Source organism: Delphinapterus leucas, chromosome 10, assembly GCF_059928025.1.
Source record: "Delphinapterus leucas isolate spDelLeu-1000000601 "Yukka" chromosome 10, BTC_Dleu_Yukka2, whole genome shotgun sequence".
Classification (NCBI taxonomy): Eukaryota; Metazoa; Chordata; class Mammalia; order Artiodactyla; family Monodontidae; genus Delphinapterus; species Delphinapterus leucas.
Window position 1 is genome coordinate 41128870 of NC_143138.1, and position 18772 is coordinate 41147641.

At 57.3% G+C, this 18772-nt stretch overlaps 1 protein-coding gene across 1 annotated transcript; it reads left to right on the top strand.

Annotated features, from left to right (window-relative positions):
- The first annotated feature begins 1118 nt into the window (after positions 1-1118).
- On the top strand, positions 1119-7801 carry COL11A2 (collagen type XI alpha 2 chain). Its single transcript, XM_089918897.1, has 5 exons — positions 1119-1423; positions 4108-4257; positions 4392-4602; positions 5079-5241; positions 6860-7801. The coding sequence occupies exons 1-5, from the start codon at positions 1342-1344 to the stop codon at positions 7286-7288; spliced, it is 1035 nt and encodes a 344-aa protein (XP_089775023.1). The 5' UTR covers positions 1119-1341; the 3' UTR covers positions 7289-7801.
- The last annotated feature ends 10971 nt before the right edge of the window (positions 7802-18772 follow it).

An 18772-nucleotide genomic window follows, 5' to 3' on the forward strand; every position in this document is an offset into this window, starting at 1 on the left:
CGGGCCGCGTGTGGGAGGGTATCCGGTCGGGAGCTCCGGACCGGCTCCCTGGACGCCGCCGCCGCCGCCGCCTAAGTTCCCTGGGGCCTCGGAGGCGGGCGCAGGGTGGGGGACACAAGGCGCGCTTTGTCGCGGAGGTGGGGGGAGAGGGTGTGCCAGCCTGGGGGCGGGGCCGGCCGGAGGGATGGGGGCGGCTTACTCTCAAAGGCGCCTTGTTCGCGGGCGCCCCCCCAGCGCCAGCGGGCGGCGGCGCCTCGGCTCGCTCCGGGCTTCACTCCGGCCGCGCCGCGGGCTCCGGGCAGACCCGGCGCCGTGCCCGCTCGTGGGGGCGCACTGGGCGCCGAGCGCCGCGGCTTACTCCTGTGTTGCCCGCCTGGAGGCGGCCTCGTCCCCGAGTGACCCCGTTTCCCGTACTCTGCCAACCAGTGTCGGCGGCCCCCCGCGCCCCCGCCTCTCCACTGGGTGCCTTTCCACCTGGGCTCCTGGGCGCCGTTACGTCGTCCCCCTACTTCCATCCCTTGGGACCTGATTAGCCTGTGTGTGGGTCTGTCCAGTCTCTGGCCTCCCGCCTAACGGCCCTCCCGCCTCGCCCCCCACCCCCGCGGCCGTCGGTTGCAGGTCCCCAGTCGCTATCTATAGCCGTGTCTATAAATACCGTGCCCCGGGCCAGGCTCTGTAATTACAGCGGGCGGGCCGGGCCGAGGGGAAATAATTATGGAGACCCGACGGGGTGAGGGGAGGTAGCGACCCCCAGGCCCGCCTCTCCCTTCCCACTGTGCTGTAAATCCCGCCCCAGACTCTAATGAAAGGGGGCTCTGGGCCCCCAAGGGGGAGTAACGAGGAGGGGTGTTGTGACTGGACGTCTGGGCCCCCCCCAAAGAAAGAGACTGGGGAAGAGATATTGGGGCTCCCGAAAAGAGACTCCTAAGGTACAGGCCACTGAGTCTCTGCGAGAAGCAGAGGAGAGCAGGCCGAGGGTCAGCGAGGGAGGGTTCCCACTCGACCCCCACACCAGGTGGAGATCGGGGGTGGGGTTTCCCTCGGTGGCTGTGGGCGGGCGGCTGGAGGCAGGGGCTGGGCCGGGGGCGGGAGCGGGGTGGGGGCTCTGGGCTGCCGGGGTGGCCGGGGACACACAGGAGCGGCGGCCACCGAGGAGGGAGCAGCGCCGGAGCCCCGACGGCGCCTCGCTGCATGGAGCTGGGTCACTGAGAGCTGTCGCCACCCGGCAGCCTCCGACTTCCCCGGGACCCCGGCGTGCGAGCCTGCTCGCTGTCTCCTGCCAGCGTCGGGGTGTCCGGCGCCTCCGGCGGTCCCTGGGACCTGGCGTTCCGGGCGCCAGCTATGGAGCGGTGCAGCCACTGCCATCGCCTCCTCCTGCTGGTACCGCTGTTGCTGGGCCTGAGCGCGGCCCCCGCCTGGGCAGGTAAGGGGAGTCCCAGCGCCTGGGTCATCGGAATCTCTGCACACCTCGGGACAGGGGACAGCTGATGCCTGGGGAGCAGGGGGGAGCTTCTGGGTCCAAGAATGGGATTCGGGGGGGGGTCAGGGGTCCAGACTGGAGGGCAGGACACCTAGGATCCTTGGAGCCGGGGTGGGGATCTCTTTCCCTCCTTGAAGTGACTGGTGGAGGGCAGGTAAGGCTGAATGGCGGAGCATCACCTGAGGGCGGTGAGTGGGGCTGGATGGTGGGGTCCTCCAGCAGGGCCACTGTGGTCCAGCTGGTGCTGGAGTCAGGGCTAGATGCCAGTGTTGATGAGTGAGAGGCGCATGTCTGTCTTCTGTCTTTCTGTCTGTATCTCTGGGGTGAGGGGGGCAGCATCCTTGGTCAGAGCAGAGCCTCGAAAGTAGAGAAAGAAGGTATACCTGGACTATTTGTCCCATCAGCTTCCCCGACAGGATCCCCTTCCCCCTCCCCGTGCCCTCGATGCTGCCACGCGGCTGGCTCTGGGGAGCATTGGGGCTGGCTGCCAACAGGACGGCCGCTGGACAGGCCAGGATCAGGTGTCTGAGGCAGGAGCCAACTCTTTGCATTCCTGCCCCGCCCCTCCCCCTCTGGCCAGCCGGGCTCCCCTGGGACCCTGGCATCCACAATCCCAATCTTTTCCTTCTTTTTCCCAGGATCCAGAAGTCCTGGTTCCTAGGAAAGGGGGTTTGATGTTGGAGGGGAGGAGGCTGGGAGTACCTGGGTACTAGGCAGGCTGGAGCAAGCCCCCTCCCCCCGTGGAAACACTGGAGGCTGATTTGCATATAACTTGACTATTCGTTTCTTCTCTGCTCTGGAGACAAGATGGTCAGAAAAGCAGCATAAAGGATTAGATTAGATTACAGAAGGAAGAACTTTCAAGATAGGAGGAGCCTGCGGCTCAGGGACAGAAAATTGAAGTGTGGGATGTCTGTAGACTCTAGGAGTCTTTTTTAGGGAGAAAAGGGAACCTTTAACATGGAGGCAGGGGGATGGCTGAGATGACTGTCTCTTATTTGGGGGTTGAGTGGGTAGAGGTGGGACTCTAGTGGGAAATAGGTTAGTGTGGAATTCATCAGAGTTAAGAAAGGGGTGTTTTGGGGGCCAGAGGTGGAGTGGTGGGGGTGATGGGGCCACCAGTGGGGAGACTGGGGCAGATTGAGGCCAGAGACAGTGGGGCACGTATGTAGCTTGAAGTGGGAAGATGGGTGGGCAGACCTGTGGGTAGGTTGTCTATAGGATGGAACTGTACTCTTCTGGGGTTTGGTGGAGGGTGGGGTCCTCTGAGGTCTCCTTGGCCTGGGGTCTCTGTGAGTCTCTGTGTCTCTGTCTCACTTACCCTTCGTCTCTCAAAGCGGCCCTTGTGTGTTGGTGTTTGCGGAGCTGCCACACGTGGGGGCCAGGCTAGGGCAGGGGGGTGGGAGGGGGCAAGGCCGTGGTTTCCCGGCTCCTGGACTCAAAGGGCCTTTTCTCTGCCTGCCCACCCCACCTCACCCGCCCCACCCAGCTCTGCTCTCCTGATCACTCTGGCCCCTGCCCTGCCCCACACTTCTATGAGGGTTTTGCTGGAACTTTCTTCGGGATTTTTCCAATGGAGCTGATGGAGTGAGAAGTATGTGTATTGGGGAGCAAGTGAGGAAGAGGCGACCTCTGTCTTCTCAGGAGTTTGAACCCTCAGAAGCCGAGTTCTAGGGGGATAGGGCTGGTGGCCCGGGCCTTGAATCTTTGGACTGTGGCGGGAGGGGGGGCGGGGGGCGGGGGGGTGGGGCGGGCACGGTCGAAGTTCCAGGTGTGGGGAGCTTGCCCGGGTTTTGGGCAAAGGACCCTGATGGGATCCACAGATGTGTGGCTCCAGGCCCTGGACCTGCTCCGGCTCTGCGTGGCAGCTTCAGGCTCCCCACCCGCCCCTGCACCCCAGCCCATCTCCCAAGCCAGGGGCACCAGCTCCTGGGGTGGCCCTTTCTTGTATCTCCTTCCTCTGCATGGTCAGAGGTGTCCCCACCTCCCCAAACACGGGAACCCCAGCAGCTTGCAGTCCCCTCCCCACAGAGCTGCCTCTTTGTTCCCTCCCTCGTGGCCCCCCTGCACCTCCCGTGCCCAGGATGATCGTTTGCCCAGATGTTGTTTATGCTGGAGACATGGGACTGAGGCCAGAGACCCAGAGACCAAGAGACACGGAAAGGGAGGAAGAGAGGGAGAAAGGAAAAGTTGGGTAGAGTGTGAGGGAAACGGAGGAAGACAGAAGAGCCGGGGAGAGAGAAAGACCCACAGATACAGAGACAGAGAGAGTAAGCGTGACAGAGCTAGAGTAAAGGGAAGGCAGAGTTGGGACGGAGAGGTTAAGAGAGAATAGAGAGAGATTCATAGGCTGAAAGACGGAGGTAGGGAGGGAGTGACAGAGACAGAGGCTGGGAGGCGGGAACAGTGGTGGGCACGGAGCTGAATACCGGCTCAGCGCTGCCCTTTTCCAGGTGACTTTCGTTTTCCATCCATTCAGGCCCCCTTCAGGAGCAAGTAAGGGAGAGGTGACTTTTCTCTTCCAAGGAGTTTGAGCCCCAGGAAGCTGAGCTCTAGACCCCAAATGTCGCCTGTGTGGGCCCCCCTGAGAGTGTGTCCCTTCCCCTGACCCTCGTGGACTCTCCCAGGTGCAACCCCTGTGGACGTGCTGTGGGCCCTGAGGTTCCCCTCCCTCCCTGACGGTGTCCGGAGGGCGAGAGGCATTTGTCCAGCTGATGTGGCTTACCGAGTGTCCCGACCCGCCCAGCTCAGTGCACCCACCCGCCAGCTCTTCCCAGGTATGGGTGACATGCTGGAGGAGGGAAAGTTGGCCGAGGTCACAGGGCAGGGTCTGGGGTCAGACACGAGAAGGGAAGGGGTTAATGTCTCACTTTGCCTCTCACTCCACCTGTGTATGTCTCTCCGGTACCAGGAGGCTTTCCCAAAGACTTCTCTCTACTGACTGCTGTCCGGACCCGCCCTGGCCTCCAGGCTCCCCTCCTGACTGTCTATAGTGCCCAGGGCGTCCGACAACTGGGCCTGGAGCTCGGCCAACCTGTCCGCTTCCTGTATGAGGACCAGACTGGACGGCCTCAACCTCCTGCTCAGCCCGTCTTCCGAGGCCTCAGCCTAGCAGATGGCAAGTAAGTCAGTTTGCTCCTCTGGCCTGTCTGGCCTACCCTTTCAGGAGCTCCCCTCTGGCCCCTGCCCGCAGAGCCCCCATGCCCTAATCTAGGAAACCCTGCCGACCCTGTGGGCCACCACTCACTTACCCACTGCCCAAACTTCTGCCTGGTCACTTCTAGCCCAGAGTTTGGGCTTTAGAGTTTAAATCCTTGCAAGTAGGACTAGCTTGTACCTTGGGCAAGTTCCTTGACATTTTTGAGCCTTGGTTTCTATGTCTGAAAAATAGGGATAATAGAATCGTGAGAATCAAATGAGAAAGTGATGGGATGGTGCCTGGTGTATTGTAAGCCCTCGGTACATGGTAGTTAACTGTGATTACTACTATTGTTATCATTGACTTGTCAACCCTTCCATCAAGGGCTGCTCAGCCCTCTTGACTTTCCCCCCTTCAGTCAGTTGCTTGAACCTCCCGCCTCCCTGTCCCTATGACCAGATGGCACCGTGTGGCTGTGGCTGTGAAGGGCCAGTCGGTCACCCTCATAATTGATTGCAAGAAGCGAGTCACCCGGCCCCTCCCCCGAAGTGCTCATCCAGTATTGGACACCCGAGGCGTGATCATCTTTGGTGCTCAGATCCTGGATGAAGAAGTCTTTGAGGTAACCAGAGCAGCCAGAGAGAGGAGTGACTTCTGGTCCTATGCCTTGTATCCACTCCCCTTCTGACCTCAGTACTCTGTCTTCCTATGTCTTACCCTTCACTTTTCCTTTCATAAATTTATATTTCCATTTCCTATCTTCAGGGCTAATTTTCTTTTTCTGTAGGAGAATTAGGTGCCCACTTATGTGGCAGGATTGTCCACAGTCACTTATTCTGTCACTTGGTTTTCATTAGTCCACCCATCCATCCATCCCTTCAACTGATCCATCGGCAGATCTATTCACATCTATTCACCCACGCATCCATTCACACACTCACCCACCCACTCAAGCATTCAGTCTTGTATTCTCCCACCTGCTCATTCTTCCCCTGCTCAGTCACTCCCTCCTGTAAACCACCCATCTATTCAGCTATCCTTCCGTCCATCCATCCTCTTTTTTTTTTTTTTTAAACATCTTTATTGGGGTATAATTGCTTTACACTGGTGTGTTAGTTTATGCTTTATAACAAAGTGAATCAGTTATACATATACATATGTTCCCATATGTCTTCCCTCTTGCGTCTCCCTCCCTCCCACTCATCCATCCTCTTTAACCCATCCATCCACCTATTCACTCATCCATCCACTCACCCACCCCATCTACCCATGCATAGGATACATGCATGCATCTAGCAACTCATTTACCCACCGCACTCTCCACCCTACCATTTCTTCACTTCCATCCATCTACCTACATACTGTTTGTATCTACCCTGCACCTCCCATTTATTTACCCACCAGTCCACCCACACATACATTCACCATCCATCAACGCTCCCATTCAGTCAAGTGCTCGAGCCCTCATTCACCCACCCACCCACCCATCTATCCATCCAGCCATCCATCTGTCCATTCACCCACCCAGCCAGTCAACATTTTCTGAACACCTGCTGGCCCAACACTAAGGGGGAACACAGAAGAATAATATCAGATCTCTATCATCCCAAGGAACTACCAGTTCCACTGTGGAGATGAGACAGTATCCCCAAACTAGAATACAATGCAGGGTGTGCTTATCACCACATGTGGGCACAAATAAATGCCACTGGAAATCAGAACTGTCTTCCCCCCATTTCCAGAGATCCTGAGACTTCTCATCGTCGCTGTCATTGGAAGGTCAAAGCAACTAAGGTTGGGCCACTGTCTCCAGAAACCCTTGTGAACAGGCTCATGCATGGCCACATGGGCAGGGTGTAGGCCAAGAGTTGAACTTACAGTTGGAAGGCTTGAATTCTAGTCCTGATTCTACCACTTCGAGTGACCTTGGGCCAGTCATTGTCTCTTTGAACTTTTACGAATGGAATGTGCTTGGAAAATAGGCATAAAGATCCTTGTCCTACTGACTTCAATCCTTGTCCAATTGTCCAGTTGTTGTGAAGGTTCAATGGGATTATGAATGAGAAGGTCCTTTGAAAACTGAAAAGCACTGTGCATATGGGAGGGCTGGTAATGACCTTCTCCATTATATAGTCTTATCTCGGATTGGCCTCCGACCCCGTGTCCCAGACTCTACCCTGTGTCTCTTGGAAGCCCACTCTGCCTCCCTCCATTGGTGTCCCTTCCTCTTGTCTTTGTAGGGTGATGTTCAGGAGCTTGCCATCGTCCCGGGGGTGCAAGCTGCCTATGAATCCTGTGAACAGAAGGAGCTGGAGTGTGAGGGGGGTTGGAGGGAGAGACCTCAGAGACAACAGTCTCACAGAGCCCAGAGATCTCCGAAGCAGCAACCACCAAGACTTCATAGGTCACAAAACCAGGAACCCCAGCGACAGGTGAGGGAGCTGGGTGAACCCCAAACTGCAGCACATCCCAGGGAGGGAAGACACCCTCGCATCTCCCCAGGGGAATTCCCCCAATGTCCCAGAGCTCCCCATCCTATTTTGGGCTCCTGTTCTCCCCTCCCTTGTGCCCCTCCCCAGCTGTACCCTCTATTCCCATCACACCCCCCCACCCCCAGTCCTCATTCATCAACCTTTTTATTTTCATTTAAAAATAAAAAGTCGTCATGAAGAATTCGTGGCTGGGAGCCGTGTCCCCTCCTTGTGTCTCCTCCTCTGCTAGTCTTCCTGGGACTGTGCCCTTGGGCTTTCCATCCCCCTTCCTCGAATTAAGAGATTGCGAGACCATGGAGGGTGGGGGTGAGAGCTGGGGACGGAGGATGGGAGAGCAGAGGAGGGGAGAGACTGAAACAGGGAGAAAGTTGAAATGGTAAGACCAGGAGGGGAAAAGGGGAAGGAGTAGGAGGTAGAGTAGGTCTGTGCAAGTGTGGATACGGGGGCCCTCTCTCTGGCCCCCTGCACGAGGAGGTGCAGGATAAGGGACTGGGGGCGTGGAAGGGAAGGGAGGGTACGAATTGGGTGGAGTCTTGACAGTGACAGGGGTCAGTGGCCTGAAGATTGGAGGATCAATCTCTTAATCATGTCTGCTTCTGTCCCACGTGTGGGACCCACCCCCCTTTCCCACCACCCCTTCTCTCTCCTGACTCCCACCCCTCCTTTCATCCCCAACTCCCACGCCACCTCCTCACCTGCCTGCCCCCCCTTCCCACCTATTCCCACCACCCCTTCCCTAACCCCAGTCCACTGAGTCTCTCTACTATGACTACGAGCCCCCCTATTACGACGTGATGACTACGGTGACCACCCCTGATTATCAGGTAAACTTGAGGGACTTCTCCCGTTCCCCACCACCACCCCTTGCAAACATCTATGACACCTTCCTCCCCTCCCCACATGCGGGGAGAGCCACCTTGTATTTAGACTGTGGGCGTTTCCTCACTGCCCCCTCCCGTGTCTCTCTGCTGCAGTGGCCTCCAAGCCCCAACCACAGGGCTCCCCCTCCCCCCAGGGGGCGTCGGACCCCTCCCCGAAAGCCTACCCCACCTGCCAAGAGATCAGCGGCTGGGCAGGCGTTCCCCTCTCGAAGTGGAGGTTCTGGCCCAGCTCGGGGCCAGCCTCCCCTCTCCCGGCGCCCAGCTCGGATGGCAGCTCCCCTCACTGCCCGGGCCCCCCCCAGGACCAGAGGCAGCGGTTACCGGCAGGTAGAGCCGGGGCATCCAGATCTCTGCCCCCAAACCTCTGTGACTTCGGAGATTCACTCTTCCCAAAGCGTCCCCCCGCCCCAAGGGGCTGCAAGATCTGAGATTGCCCCCACCCCCCAGCACAGACAGACACTGCCCCCCAGGGGATGAACTGCTGCTTGGCCTCCCTTTCCGCTAACCTCTCTCCTTTCCTCCCGCCCTGTGCTCCTCTCCCCACACCTTCCCCCTGGGGTTAGGACCCCACCCCAGGTGAAGAGGAAGGAAACCTGGAGTCACGCCCCTTGCCACCCACTGAGGAGGTAACTCCATCCCCCACCCTCGCCCTAGCTGGGTCGGTGGGCGTCTGTTACCCACTCTTCTTGCCCCATGTCATCTTGATGAACCAGCCCCTCCTCTGGCCGGAGGGCTCTTTGTCATCTCCATTCGTGTCCTTCTGTCTCCTGGTCACTCCGGACCTATCGGTCTGCTTTCCTCTTTCAGAACCTTCATTTTTCTCCAGTGTCCATGTCTCCTGCCATTATTCTTTGATTCTGGAGTAACTTCCTCTCCCTGTTGGTGTCAAATGGTTTTACTTTCTGTCATATTTCTGTTCCCAGGAGCCATTTTCTGTCCAATGCTGTCACTTTTCCTCTTCTGCCCCTCTTTCCATCCATTTCTTTGGTCATTCCTTGGATTCTTTCATCGATTATTATGTCCATGGACTGTCCACTCTGTGTCCAGCCCTCTGGCCACCCTTCTTGTTACCCATCATTTCTTCCAACCGGGCCCATTTTCTGGACCTCCCTCCACATTGGGGAGCTCTGATGGCCATCCCCCTTCTCTACAACGGCCCCCCTTGCTCTTCTTGGGAGGAAAACTCCAGTCCCTGTTACCCTTCAGAATCCTTTGGGCTGGAAGTTGTCACACCCTGGGGTCCAGGGAGAACCTCCTCTTGGCCCTAATGCCCGCATCTACCCCTCTCCCTCCCCATCCCCGGGAAGGAGCAGACAGATCTCCAGGTCCCCTCCACAGCTGACAGGTTCCTGACAGAGGAATATGGGGAGGGTGGCACAGACCCCACAGCAGGGCCCTACGATTACACCTATGGCTATGGGGACGATTTTCGTGAGGAGACGGAGCTTGGCCCTGCACTCTCTGCGGAGACAGCCCACTTGGGAGCCGTAAGTGAAAGGAGCTCCTCTTCCATCCTTGACTTCCAGTGGGAGCTACAAGAATCGCTTCCTGTTGTTTTTGATTGTTGTCTCTTGTCTGTGAGCTACTTCCCATTAGTGGTTTTCCATTTTCTGTTCACATAAGATGTATCTGTTGCTTGAAAACATTACTTCCTGCCTTCCCTTGCCAAAAGTCTTATTCTATGGATCCTTCTGTCCAGGGCAATTGGTTGTTGCTGTTGGGTTTTGTTTTTATTTTTTCAATCCTATGGCCACTTTCTGTCTTTCTTGGTCATTTCCTGTCTCCATCAAGCTGGATTTTATAAAACTTTTGGTCAGTAAGCCCCTACCTTGTGTCCATTTTCAGTCTGTCTCGATCATTTCTTCTTGGTCGAAACAATTTCTTGTCCATGTTGCTGCCAAATGATCTAACTTCCTCTATCACATTTTCTAACCTACAGGCCACTTCCTGTCTGTCCCCTCCTGTCTTCTCTCCTTCTCTACAATGGCTCCCCTCCTGTCTTCTCCAGTCGTGGCATCCGTTCTGGTGACTGTGTCAGATTGAACTGGAAGGGACTTATTCTTTGTGTTTTGGCTCTAGTTTTTCATGCTCTCTTATACTTTGATAATAAGCTGCTTCCTATGTGTCTCAGGTCATCCAAATCTAAAGTTTCCATGTGGGCCTAGATATTTATCACAGCCACTTCCTGTGTGTACTAGCCTTGATGTTTGTGTTTGCTGGAAGAATTGCCTTTCATTGTCATAATCCTTTTCCCGGAGTTACTTTCTGTCTGTTTTGTGAATTTCTTTTCTCTCTTGGTTGTGGTAGCCATGTTGTTATTGAAGGTCCACTTCCTGGATCCTCTTTCCTTGGCTGCTTCCTGTCTGTCCCACCACTTCCTGTTTATCTGGTTCATTTGCTAGCCGTCTTGGCCATGTTTAATTTTTCTTGGCCCTGGCATCATTCTTGCTTCCAAGTGTTTGTCCCTTTTTTCTGTCTCCCTTAATTGTGTCCCATGTTTTCAACCACTCCCTGTCAGTGGGGTATTTCCTGTCTACTCACTTCATCTTTTGCCTCTACCCCGCTGCCTCATCCCACCCTCCCTGCTCTAATAATTCCACCCTTGGCCCTCTGCTGCCTTTCCCTTATGCTGCTTTCTGGAAATTTAGGGTTGATCTGGGATATGGGAGAGTTTGGAAATTGATCACTGTTGTTTGATCAGGATGGAGGTAGAAGGGGGCATTTTGAAGATCTTTGTTGGGGGAGTTGGGGGGTGGTGGTGAATATCCTCCATTCTCCTTGTCCTTATCTTGGTTCTGGCCCCAGAGTTGGGAGTGGGCATCTGAGTGGACGTGTGGAAGAGAGGCGACGGGTGGGCTTGAAGTATAAATGAGGGTCAGAGGACGGGTGTAGCATCCTTGCTGGGAGAGGAACTGGGAAGACTTGAGGGGCTTGGCTCGGGGCTTGAGCAACTGATCCCAGGAGCTGTATTTTTCCAAAGTCCAGTTATGCAGTCTAAGTTTGAGATATCTGCTCTCCAGATCTACTTACAGTATGAATGTCTAATCTCCAGGGAGTTTTAAACTTGTGAACCCCTTGAAACTCTAAGTAAAATTCTGTGCATAAGGGCATACACTTTTTCTTTTCTGGAGAAGGACTCCATAGATTACATCAGATCCTCATATGGATGCATGATCTTCCCCTAAACCCAAGTAAAAATCTATCCACAATCTTAGAGATATTCTTATTTGGTGAGATGGGGTAAAGGTGAGGAAGTCGATGGTTTCTTAAGGTTCTCAGGGAGTTTGGGGAATAAGGTGCAGTCCTCCAGAAGAGGGTTTGGGAAGGTTGGGGGTTTGGAATCCCAGGAAGTGTCTGGGGACCTTCCTGAGAGAGGTTCTCAGGGAGATGAGGAGACTGTGTTTGCTGAGGTGGAGCTGGGAATTGTGGGGAGGGGAGCCCTGAGGTCTACCTTGGTAGACCTGGGAGGTCTGTGAAGAGGGAGTCTTAGAGGAGGAGGGGGGGACTTGGGGATAGGGTCAGGAGGCCTCCAGAGGACCTGAGACTGCCACCGGGATGGGGGCAGTCCTGGTGTCTTGGATGCTTACGGGCCCCCCTGGGGGTTACATATGTGTCTCTCTCAGGCTGCCCGTGGTCCCCGGGGGCTGAAAGGAGAGAAGGGGGAGCCTGCGGTGCTGGAACCTGTAAGTCACCGTGGTCATCAAGCTGAAGGCAGTGGGATGAAGGGAAGGAGGTGGGGGTGCTAGCCCTATAGCCTCTGACTTTTAACCTTTGACTCCACAGGGTATGCTAGTGGAGGGGCCTCCTGGTCCAGAAGGCCCTGCGGTGAGTTCTAGCTGTGACCCACTAGCCTCCATTCTTTTCACAGAGATGCTTCCTATGTGCTCACCTGTGCCTTCCCCACATAGGCCCAGGCCTCCTTCTTAGAACTCAGAGCATCCTTCCAATCAAAGCCTCCCAGATCCTCAGATCTCTTCTGTAGAGACCACCCCTTAGCCACATACCCCTCTTCTATCTGAACGCCCACACCTTACCCCCTCTTCTTGTGTTCTTCAGGGATTTCCTGGTCCCCCTGGCATCCAAGGCAATCCAGGTCCAGTTGGAGACCCAGGCGAGAGGGTATGAGGACATCCTGTGGGGGTGGGGGGACGGCTGCAGAGGAGCCACTGGTACCCAGTAGGGGTACCATGCTCAGTAATTTCTCATTAGAAAAGAAGGTAGACTCCGGTTGGGGAGGGGAGTAGTGTGGTGTCTCACGGTCATTTTTCTCCATGGGGTGTGGGGAGAGCTTGGGAAAGATTTAGGGAAGTCTATATTTATTCTGTTGAGGAGGGTTTCAAAATGATGCCAGGACCCTAACAACCCCCTGTGGCCGTATCCTTCTCATTCTTCCCCCACTTTAGGGCCCCCCTGGCCGAGCAGGGCTCCCTGGATCAGATGGGGCCCCTGGCCCTCCCGGCACATCCCTCATGCTCCCAGTGAGTTGTCTTCTGGTCTTTGGAACGAGCTGAGGGGGGAGGGAGGGAGAATTGTGTTGTGTCACCAAGAACCAGAGGAGCAGGAACGCCAAGGAGGAGCCTCTAAAGACCATCCACCCAAAGAGATTGATCTTAGGGGTGGAGGGTTTAGGGCCTCATTAGATGACCTGGAGCCAAACATGGAGCATCTAGAATTGGGCAGAAAATCCTAAATTTCAGGGGGTCTAGAACCAAAGGAGAGTCTTTGGGGAGGAAGAGGCTCAAGAGTGGAGGAGGAGGACAGGAGTTGAGTTTCTGAAAACCTCTAAGTGACTACCTGGAACCCATGGGAGACACTGGAGGGGGGCATGGGGGGAAGTGGGGTCCTGCAACCTGGGGGATGGGGCAGACATGCTGGATGATGCCTCTGGCTGGGAGGGTCATGTGGATTTCCTGGAAGACCCTAGACCTTCTCTCCTTGGCCCGCAGTTCCGGTTTGGCAGTGGTGGGGGTGACAAGGGCCCCGTGGTGGCGGCACAGGAGGCCCAGGCCCAGGCAATTCTGCAGCAGGCACGGGTGAGGAAGGCTGGGGGATCTTGGTGGGGGGAGGGGTGTGGTGGGAAGGGGAAGACTCTAGGAAGAGCTGGAAGGATAGGTTGGAGTGAATGTCGGGCAGGCGGAGATCTGGGTTGGTTTGGTGTTGAGAGGGAGGTTGGGGAAGATACAGGGCAGTGGAATGAAGATCAGGGGTACAAGGGTGACTTTGGGAAGTGACCTGGGGTCCGGAATTCTCCAGCTGCCTCTTGCTTAGCTCTTCCGTCTCCCCTGCTCCCCCAGCTGGCGCTCCGAGGACCCCCTGGTCCCATGGGATACACGGGCCGCCCTGGACCCTTGGTGAGTGAGTGGGGTGCTGGGATAGGGGATTCTTTATTTGTGTGTGGGGGTATGGATAGTTCTGGAAAAGGACCAAGTTGCAAGTTTTTTGCTTCTTTGGGGGAGGGCTCTGAGGCCACCGATGGGTGTGTCCTTCAGCACAGCCACCCTCTCTTCTCTCTCACAGGGACAACCTGGGAGTCCTGGACTGAAAGGAGAATCTGGAGACCTAGGACCTCAGGTGACAGCCCCCACCCACCTGATCCCCAAACCAGTGCCCGCCCCCCGTCTATACCCACTAACCCTGCCCCTGCCTCTCCCTCCCAGGGCCCCAGAGGACCTCAGGGCCTCATGGGCCCCCCTGGCAAGGCTGGGCGAAGGGTGAGTGACCTGAGGGTAGGATGGGTGTGGGTGGGGGATGGGAGGCAGAGCACAGGGTGTGGAGGACTGTGCCCCCTCTTGCTCTGACACCTCCCCTTCACCCCCAGGGCCGAGCGGGTGCTGATGGAGCCCGAGGGATGCCTGGGGAACCTGGAGTGAAGGTAATAGGCTTGGGCCCCTCTCTGGCACCCATAACTCCCAGCCCCACCTGAGCTCGTTTGTTTTTAGGGATAACCCCTCCCCACTCAGGGCACAGTAGAGAGGGGTGGGGTGGGAACGGGACTGGGACCTCACCTGCGCTGCCCCTCTTCTCCCCAGGGTGACCGAGGATTTGATGGCCTCCCAGGGCTACCTGGGGAGAAAGGACACAGGGTGAGTATAGGGGCATGTTGTGTTGTGATGAGGGGGTAAATCTTCTGTGGAGGGGAGGGGAGGTAGGAGGCTGAGGGTCCCAGCAGGAGCTCAGTGAAGGAAATTGGTTGGTTAATTGAAGACAGTCAGTGTCTGCCTGTGTTGGGGGCTCTGCACCCCCTCTTACCTGTTCAACCATTTTCCAGGGTGATACTGGTGCCCAGGGCCTTCCTGGGCCCCCCGGCGAGGATGGAGATCGGGTAAGTGTTGTGGACGGCGGGGGCAGGGGTGGGGGCTGGGTATGGGAGAGGTCTGGACGCTGAGCCTGCTTCACCACGTCCTCCTCTTCCAGGGAGACGATGGGGAGATTGGGCCTCGGGGGCTGCCTGGAGAGTCGGTGAGTGTCAAGGGGTTTGGGGATGGGGGTGGCTCTGGGGATGCCAGAGGAGGGATGCGGGCATGAAAGGGACACGTTTTCTCTCACCCATGTGGGTCCTATCTTCCCCTCACCTGAATGCAGGGATCTCGAGGTCTCCTTGGCCCCAAAGGTCCACCTGGGATTCCTGGGCCCCCGGTAAGTGACTGTCCCTGGCTTCTGACCCTGCCCTCTCCCTCTCTCCACCTTCCCTGACTGCCTCCCTCCTCCCTCCCCTCCAGCTCCTCCTCCCTGGCCCCCACCTAGCCCTGCTTCAGCCTTCACCCCCTGGTGCCCTTGCGGGACCATGTCTTGTAGTGCACCAAAGGCTCTCATCATAGCCAAAAAAAAAAAAAAAAAATCCTCAAGAAAACAAAACAAACCCCCACAAACCCACAGTCCCAGAGCCCCAGAGCCCCACGCCCTGTAGATCCGGACCGGCTGTGTATGCTTAGGTTTGGGATGAACTGCTGTGCGCCTGACCCTTCCCACCCTCTGGGATGGCCTGGCCTCAGAAACCACAGGTCCCTCCAGGGCCCAGGGCCGCCTTCCAGCCTGCTCATGCCCCTCTCGTGTTTCAGGGAGTCCGAGGCATGGATGGCCCCCATGGTCCCAAAGGAAGCTTGGTGAGTGATGGGCATGGAGACCCCACCTGACCCTTAACCCCTGGGGTCTCTGCCAAAGTCCTGTTCCCTTTGCCACCATTTCGACCCCCTGCCTGCCGTCTCGGCTGTCCCTGCCGGGACTCGGCTCTCTGCCCTGTTTGTTCTGTCACCATCTCCTTCTGACCCCTGCCTGGTTGCCTGTTTCTAGGGACCCCAGGGAGAGCCAGGACCTCCTGGACAACAGGGCACTCCTGGGACCCAGGTGAGTGGTCCTGTCCATCCCCTCCCCAACTTTAGTGATTTCCCCTGGGCTTCCACAGTGGGCCAGATCCCGGGTGGGGACAGGAAAGGAAGGGTCTCAAGCCTTCGCTGCTCACGCTCTGAATGGGGGCTGCTGCAGAGAGAGCGGCCCACCCCTGGGGGGCCCCCTGTGACTTCTCTCTCCTGTGTCTAGGGTCTCCCTGGGCCCCAGGGTGCCATTGGCCCTCATGGAGAGAAGGTAAGTGACTAAGTGATCAGGGGAATGGTGGATGGGCCAAGGCGGGGTGTAGGGTGGGCCCCAAATATCTGGCTGGGACTGAGCCTCCTCATCCCCCTGCAGGGTCCTCGAGGGAAACCAGGGCTTCCTGGTATGCCTGGCTCAGATGGACCCCCGGTGAGTGGCCACCACCTCTTAATACAAATCCCCCTTGACCTTCCACCCCAGGAAATGACTTTCAAGCACCTTCAGTGAGTGTCCATACTGTGTGTCCCTTGCACTGGGAGGTCACTGGTGGTGCTGCCAATGGTTGGTCAGCTTCATTAGGTCCCAGGGGGGCATTTGGGTGGAAGAAGTGTAGGGAAGGGTGCAGGAGGTGACAGGGGCCAGTGGTCACGCTCTCCTTCCCCTACCCCCAGGGTCACCCGGGCAAAGAAGGTCCCCCTGGAACCAAAGGAAACCAGGTGAGATCTTCCACGCCTCCTCTCATCCCCTGGAGGGGTCTCTACCCAGACCCTGGGCCTCCAAGTCCTTGGGATTTCCTCACCTTGCCACGCGGCTCTGACAGTCCTTTGTCCCATACCCCTCAACCCTCTCCAGACTCCAATGTTGTAACTTCCATTTCCCCCACCCCTAGGGGGCCCCCGTGGTGACACCCTGAGACCCCTTTATTGATGCCTCTCTGTCTTCTTCCAGGGTCCATCTGGACCTCAGGGTCCTCTGGGATACCCAGGACCTCGAGGCGTCAAGGTAACGAACCACCAGGCTGGGAGATAAAGGCTGGGGTCAGGGGAGCCAGCTGGGGCCCCAGGAGCTTGGTCCTGCCAGCCCAGCCTCCTCCCCTGATCTCTCAGTCTCTATCCCCCACTCTAATTCCAGGGTGTGGATGGAATTCGGGGTCTGAAGGGTCACAAGGGTGAAAAGGTGAGCAATGCACCCCTAACTTCCCAGCCCCTCCACCTGCCCCACACCAGCCTTTCTGTCCATCTCTGCCTCACCCCCTCCCTCCATCATCTGTGGTGTCCTTTCACCCCAATCTTTCTCAGGGCGAGGATGGCTTTCCTGGGTTCAAAGGTGACATGGGTGTGAAAGGTGACAGGGTGAGTAGAAATCCCCACAGTGGCCCCCCAACTCTAAGTGCTGATGATCCTCCCCTTTGGAGCCCCCAGTTACCAGCCTTCCCCCCACCCCCCAATACCCCAGACTCCTCATCTCCAGGCTCCCTTTAGAGGATCTGATCACCCTCTAGAGCCTGATCTGAGCAGGAACCCAACCCCGTGCTCCGTGACCCACCGGCTCGCCAATCACAGCACACTCCCTGCCCCTGTGGGGCTCCCTGTTCTGCAGTAGCTTCGGGGACCCCCACCGACCCCACTTAGCCTCACTGGGGCCTGCCTCTCCTCTTGGGGCTCAGCCCCTCCCCTAGTCCCTATCACTAACCTCTCCAACCCCCTCACCCAGGGTGAGATTGGAGTCCCTGGTTCCAGGGGAGAGGATGGTCCCGAGGGGCCGAAGGGACGCACTGGACCCACTGGAGACCCTGGCCCCCCTGGGCTCATGGGCGAGAAGGTGATGGGGAGGGTGTGAGGGGTCTGGTCTACATGCTGTAGGGCATGGAGGGGGTGAGGCCCGGGGCGCTGGGATCAGGGTTGGGATGGGGTACCAACAGCTGAAGTCTGCAAGTCAATCAAAGATGACCATGCATTATGCTCCTCTGTGTGTACATGGTGCCTCCTAGACACTGATGCGTTGAAGCGGGGGGGAATACATAAGAAGTTAAGGAAAAGTCTCTGTTGTGAAGACTTTACAGCAGATTGATGGGGACAGGGCAGAGAGGCTGTCATAGGATACCTGAAGGTGCCGGGCAGAGTGAAAATGTGTCCAGACTCCAAGCAGTAGGCATTCCGAGAAGGAAGAGAGTCAGAGAGGAGGTGAGCTCTGACATCTTCAGAGCTAACTCTCACCAAGCCCTCGCCGTGTGCCAGCACCGTGACATCTTGTCCTGTCAATCCTGGGGGGTGGGCGCTACTACAGTCCTGAAGCATCAGGAGGTTTAGAAACTTGTTCATCACACAGCCAGTGAGGGCCAGAGCCAGGGTTTGAGCCCCAAAAGTCAGGCTGCAGAGCCCCTGCTCCCCACTTCCGCTCCACAGCTGCCTTGGCAAGATAGGTCCTGAAGCCTCAGGGGGCAGGCGTGGATGGTTGGTGGGGGGGGCCTGGGGTGGTGCAGAGTGGAGCCAGGGAGTGAGGCTGGGGGCGGGGCTGCCTTCAAGTGGGCCGGTCTTGGTGGAGCAGGACTGTGTGCTGGGAAGATGGAGCTGAGGTTTACAGGTAGGCAGGGGCCGGATCACAGAGCCTGCAGGACTTGAGCTGCAGATTTTAAGACACAGGGGAGGGGAGATTCCAGCACTAGAGTTCGGGGAAAATCCACTCTCAGCAAGGAGAGGTTACAAAAGCCAGGCATCCTGGGAGGTGGGAAATGAGGGGCCAGGGGCTGGGGCTTTTCTGGGTGGGGGGAGGGTTGGGATCTCCAGGGACGGAGCGGCATCCATGGTTCCTCTCGCTCCTGATCGCTCCCTGTCCATCCACAGGGCAAGCTGGGTGTTCCTGGTCTGCCTGGCTACCCCGGACGCCAGGGTCCCAAGGTGATTCGTTGCCCCGCATGTGCCCCTCCTCCTTTTCCCTTCCCTGACCCCTAATTACAGGAAGCACAGACTGACAGAGCAGCGGGGGACCCTAGAGAGAATTTAGCCCACTCCCATTCTACAGATGAGGGAACAGAGGCCAGAAGCACTAGTTATTGGCAGAGCCCGGGTCTCCCACCCTGCTGCCTCCACCACCTCTCCTGAACCCCCTTGGCCCTTCCTTGGTCCTCCCCTTTTGTGACGTGTCAATTTTTCCCCTTCTCCATCCTCACCAGGGGTCTCTGGGATTTCCTGGTTTTCCTGGAGCCAGTGGAGAGAAGGGAGCCCGTGTAAGCTGGGGAAGGGTGGGGGGGGCGCAGAGGGAGGTGCAGCTCTGGGAGCAGGGGCCTCACGCCCTGGGTGATGTGTTGTTTCTGCTTCGTTCCCACCAGGGCGTGTCAGGCAAATCAGGGCCTCGGGGAGAACGTGGCCCCACGGTGAGTGCAGGGGAGAGACGTGCGGCTCAAGATCCAAAGAGGTGCTTTGGGGCTTTTCTGACAACTCCCCTGTCCTCTCTCTAGGGTCCACGGGGTCAG

Bases quoted from the DNA above. Each gene is read 5' to 3' on its own strand.
- COL11A2 (XM_089918897.1), top strand. From the start codon at position 1,342: ATGGAGCGGTGCAGCCACTGCCATCGCCTCCTCCTGCTGGTACCGCTG. The intron at 4,603-5,078 runs GTAAGTCAGTTT...CCCTATGACCAG, and splicing joins CTCAGCCTAGCAGATGGCAA to ATGGCACCGTGTGGCTGTGG. The intron at 5,242-6,859 runs GTAACCAGAGCA...TTGTCTTTGTAG, and splicing joins TGGATGAAGAAGTCTTTGAG to GGTGATGTTCAGGAGCTTGC.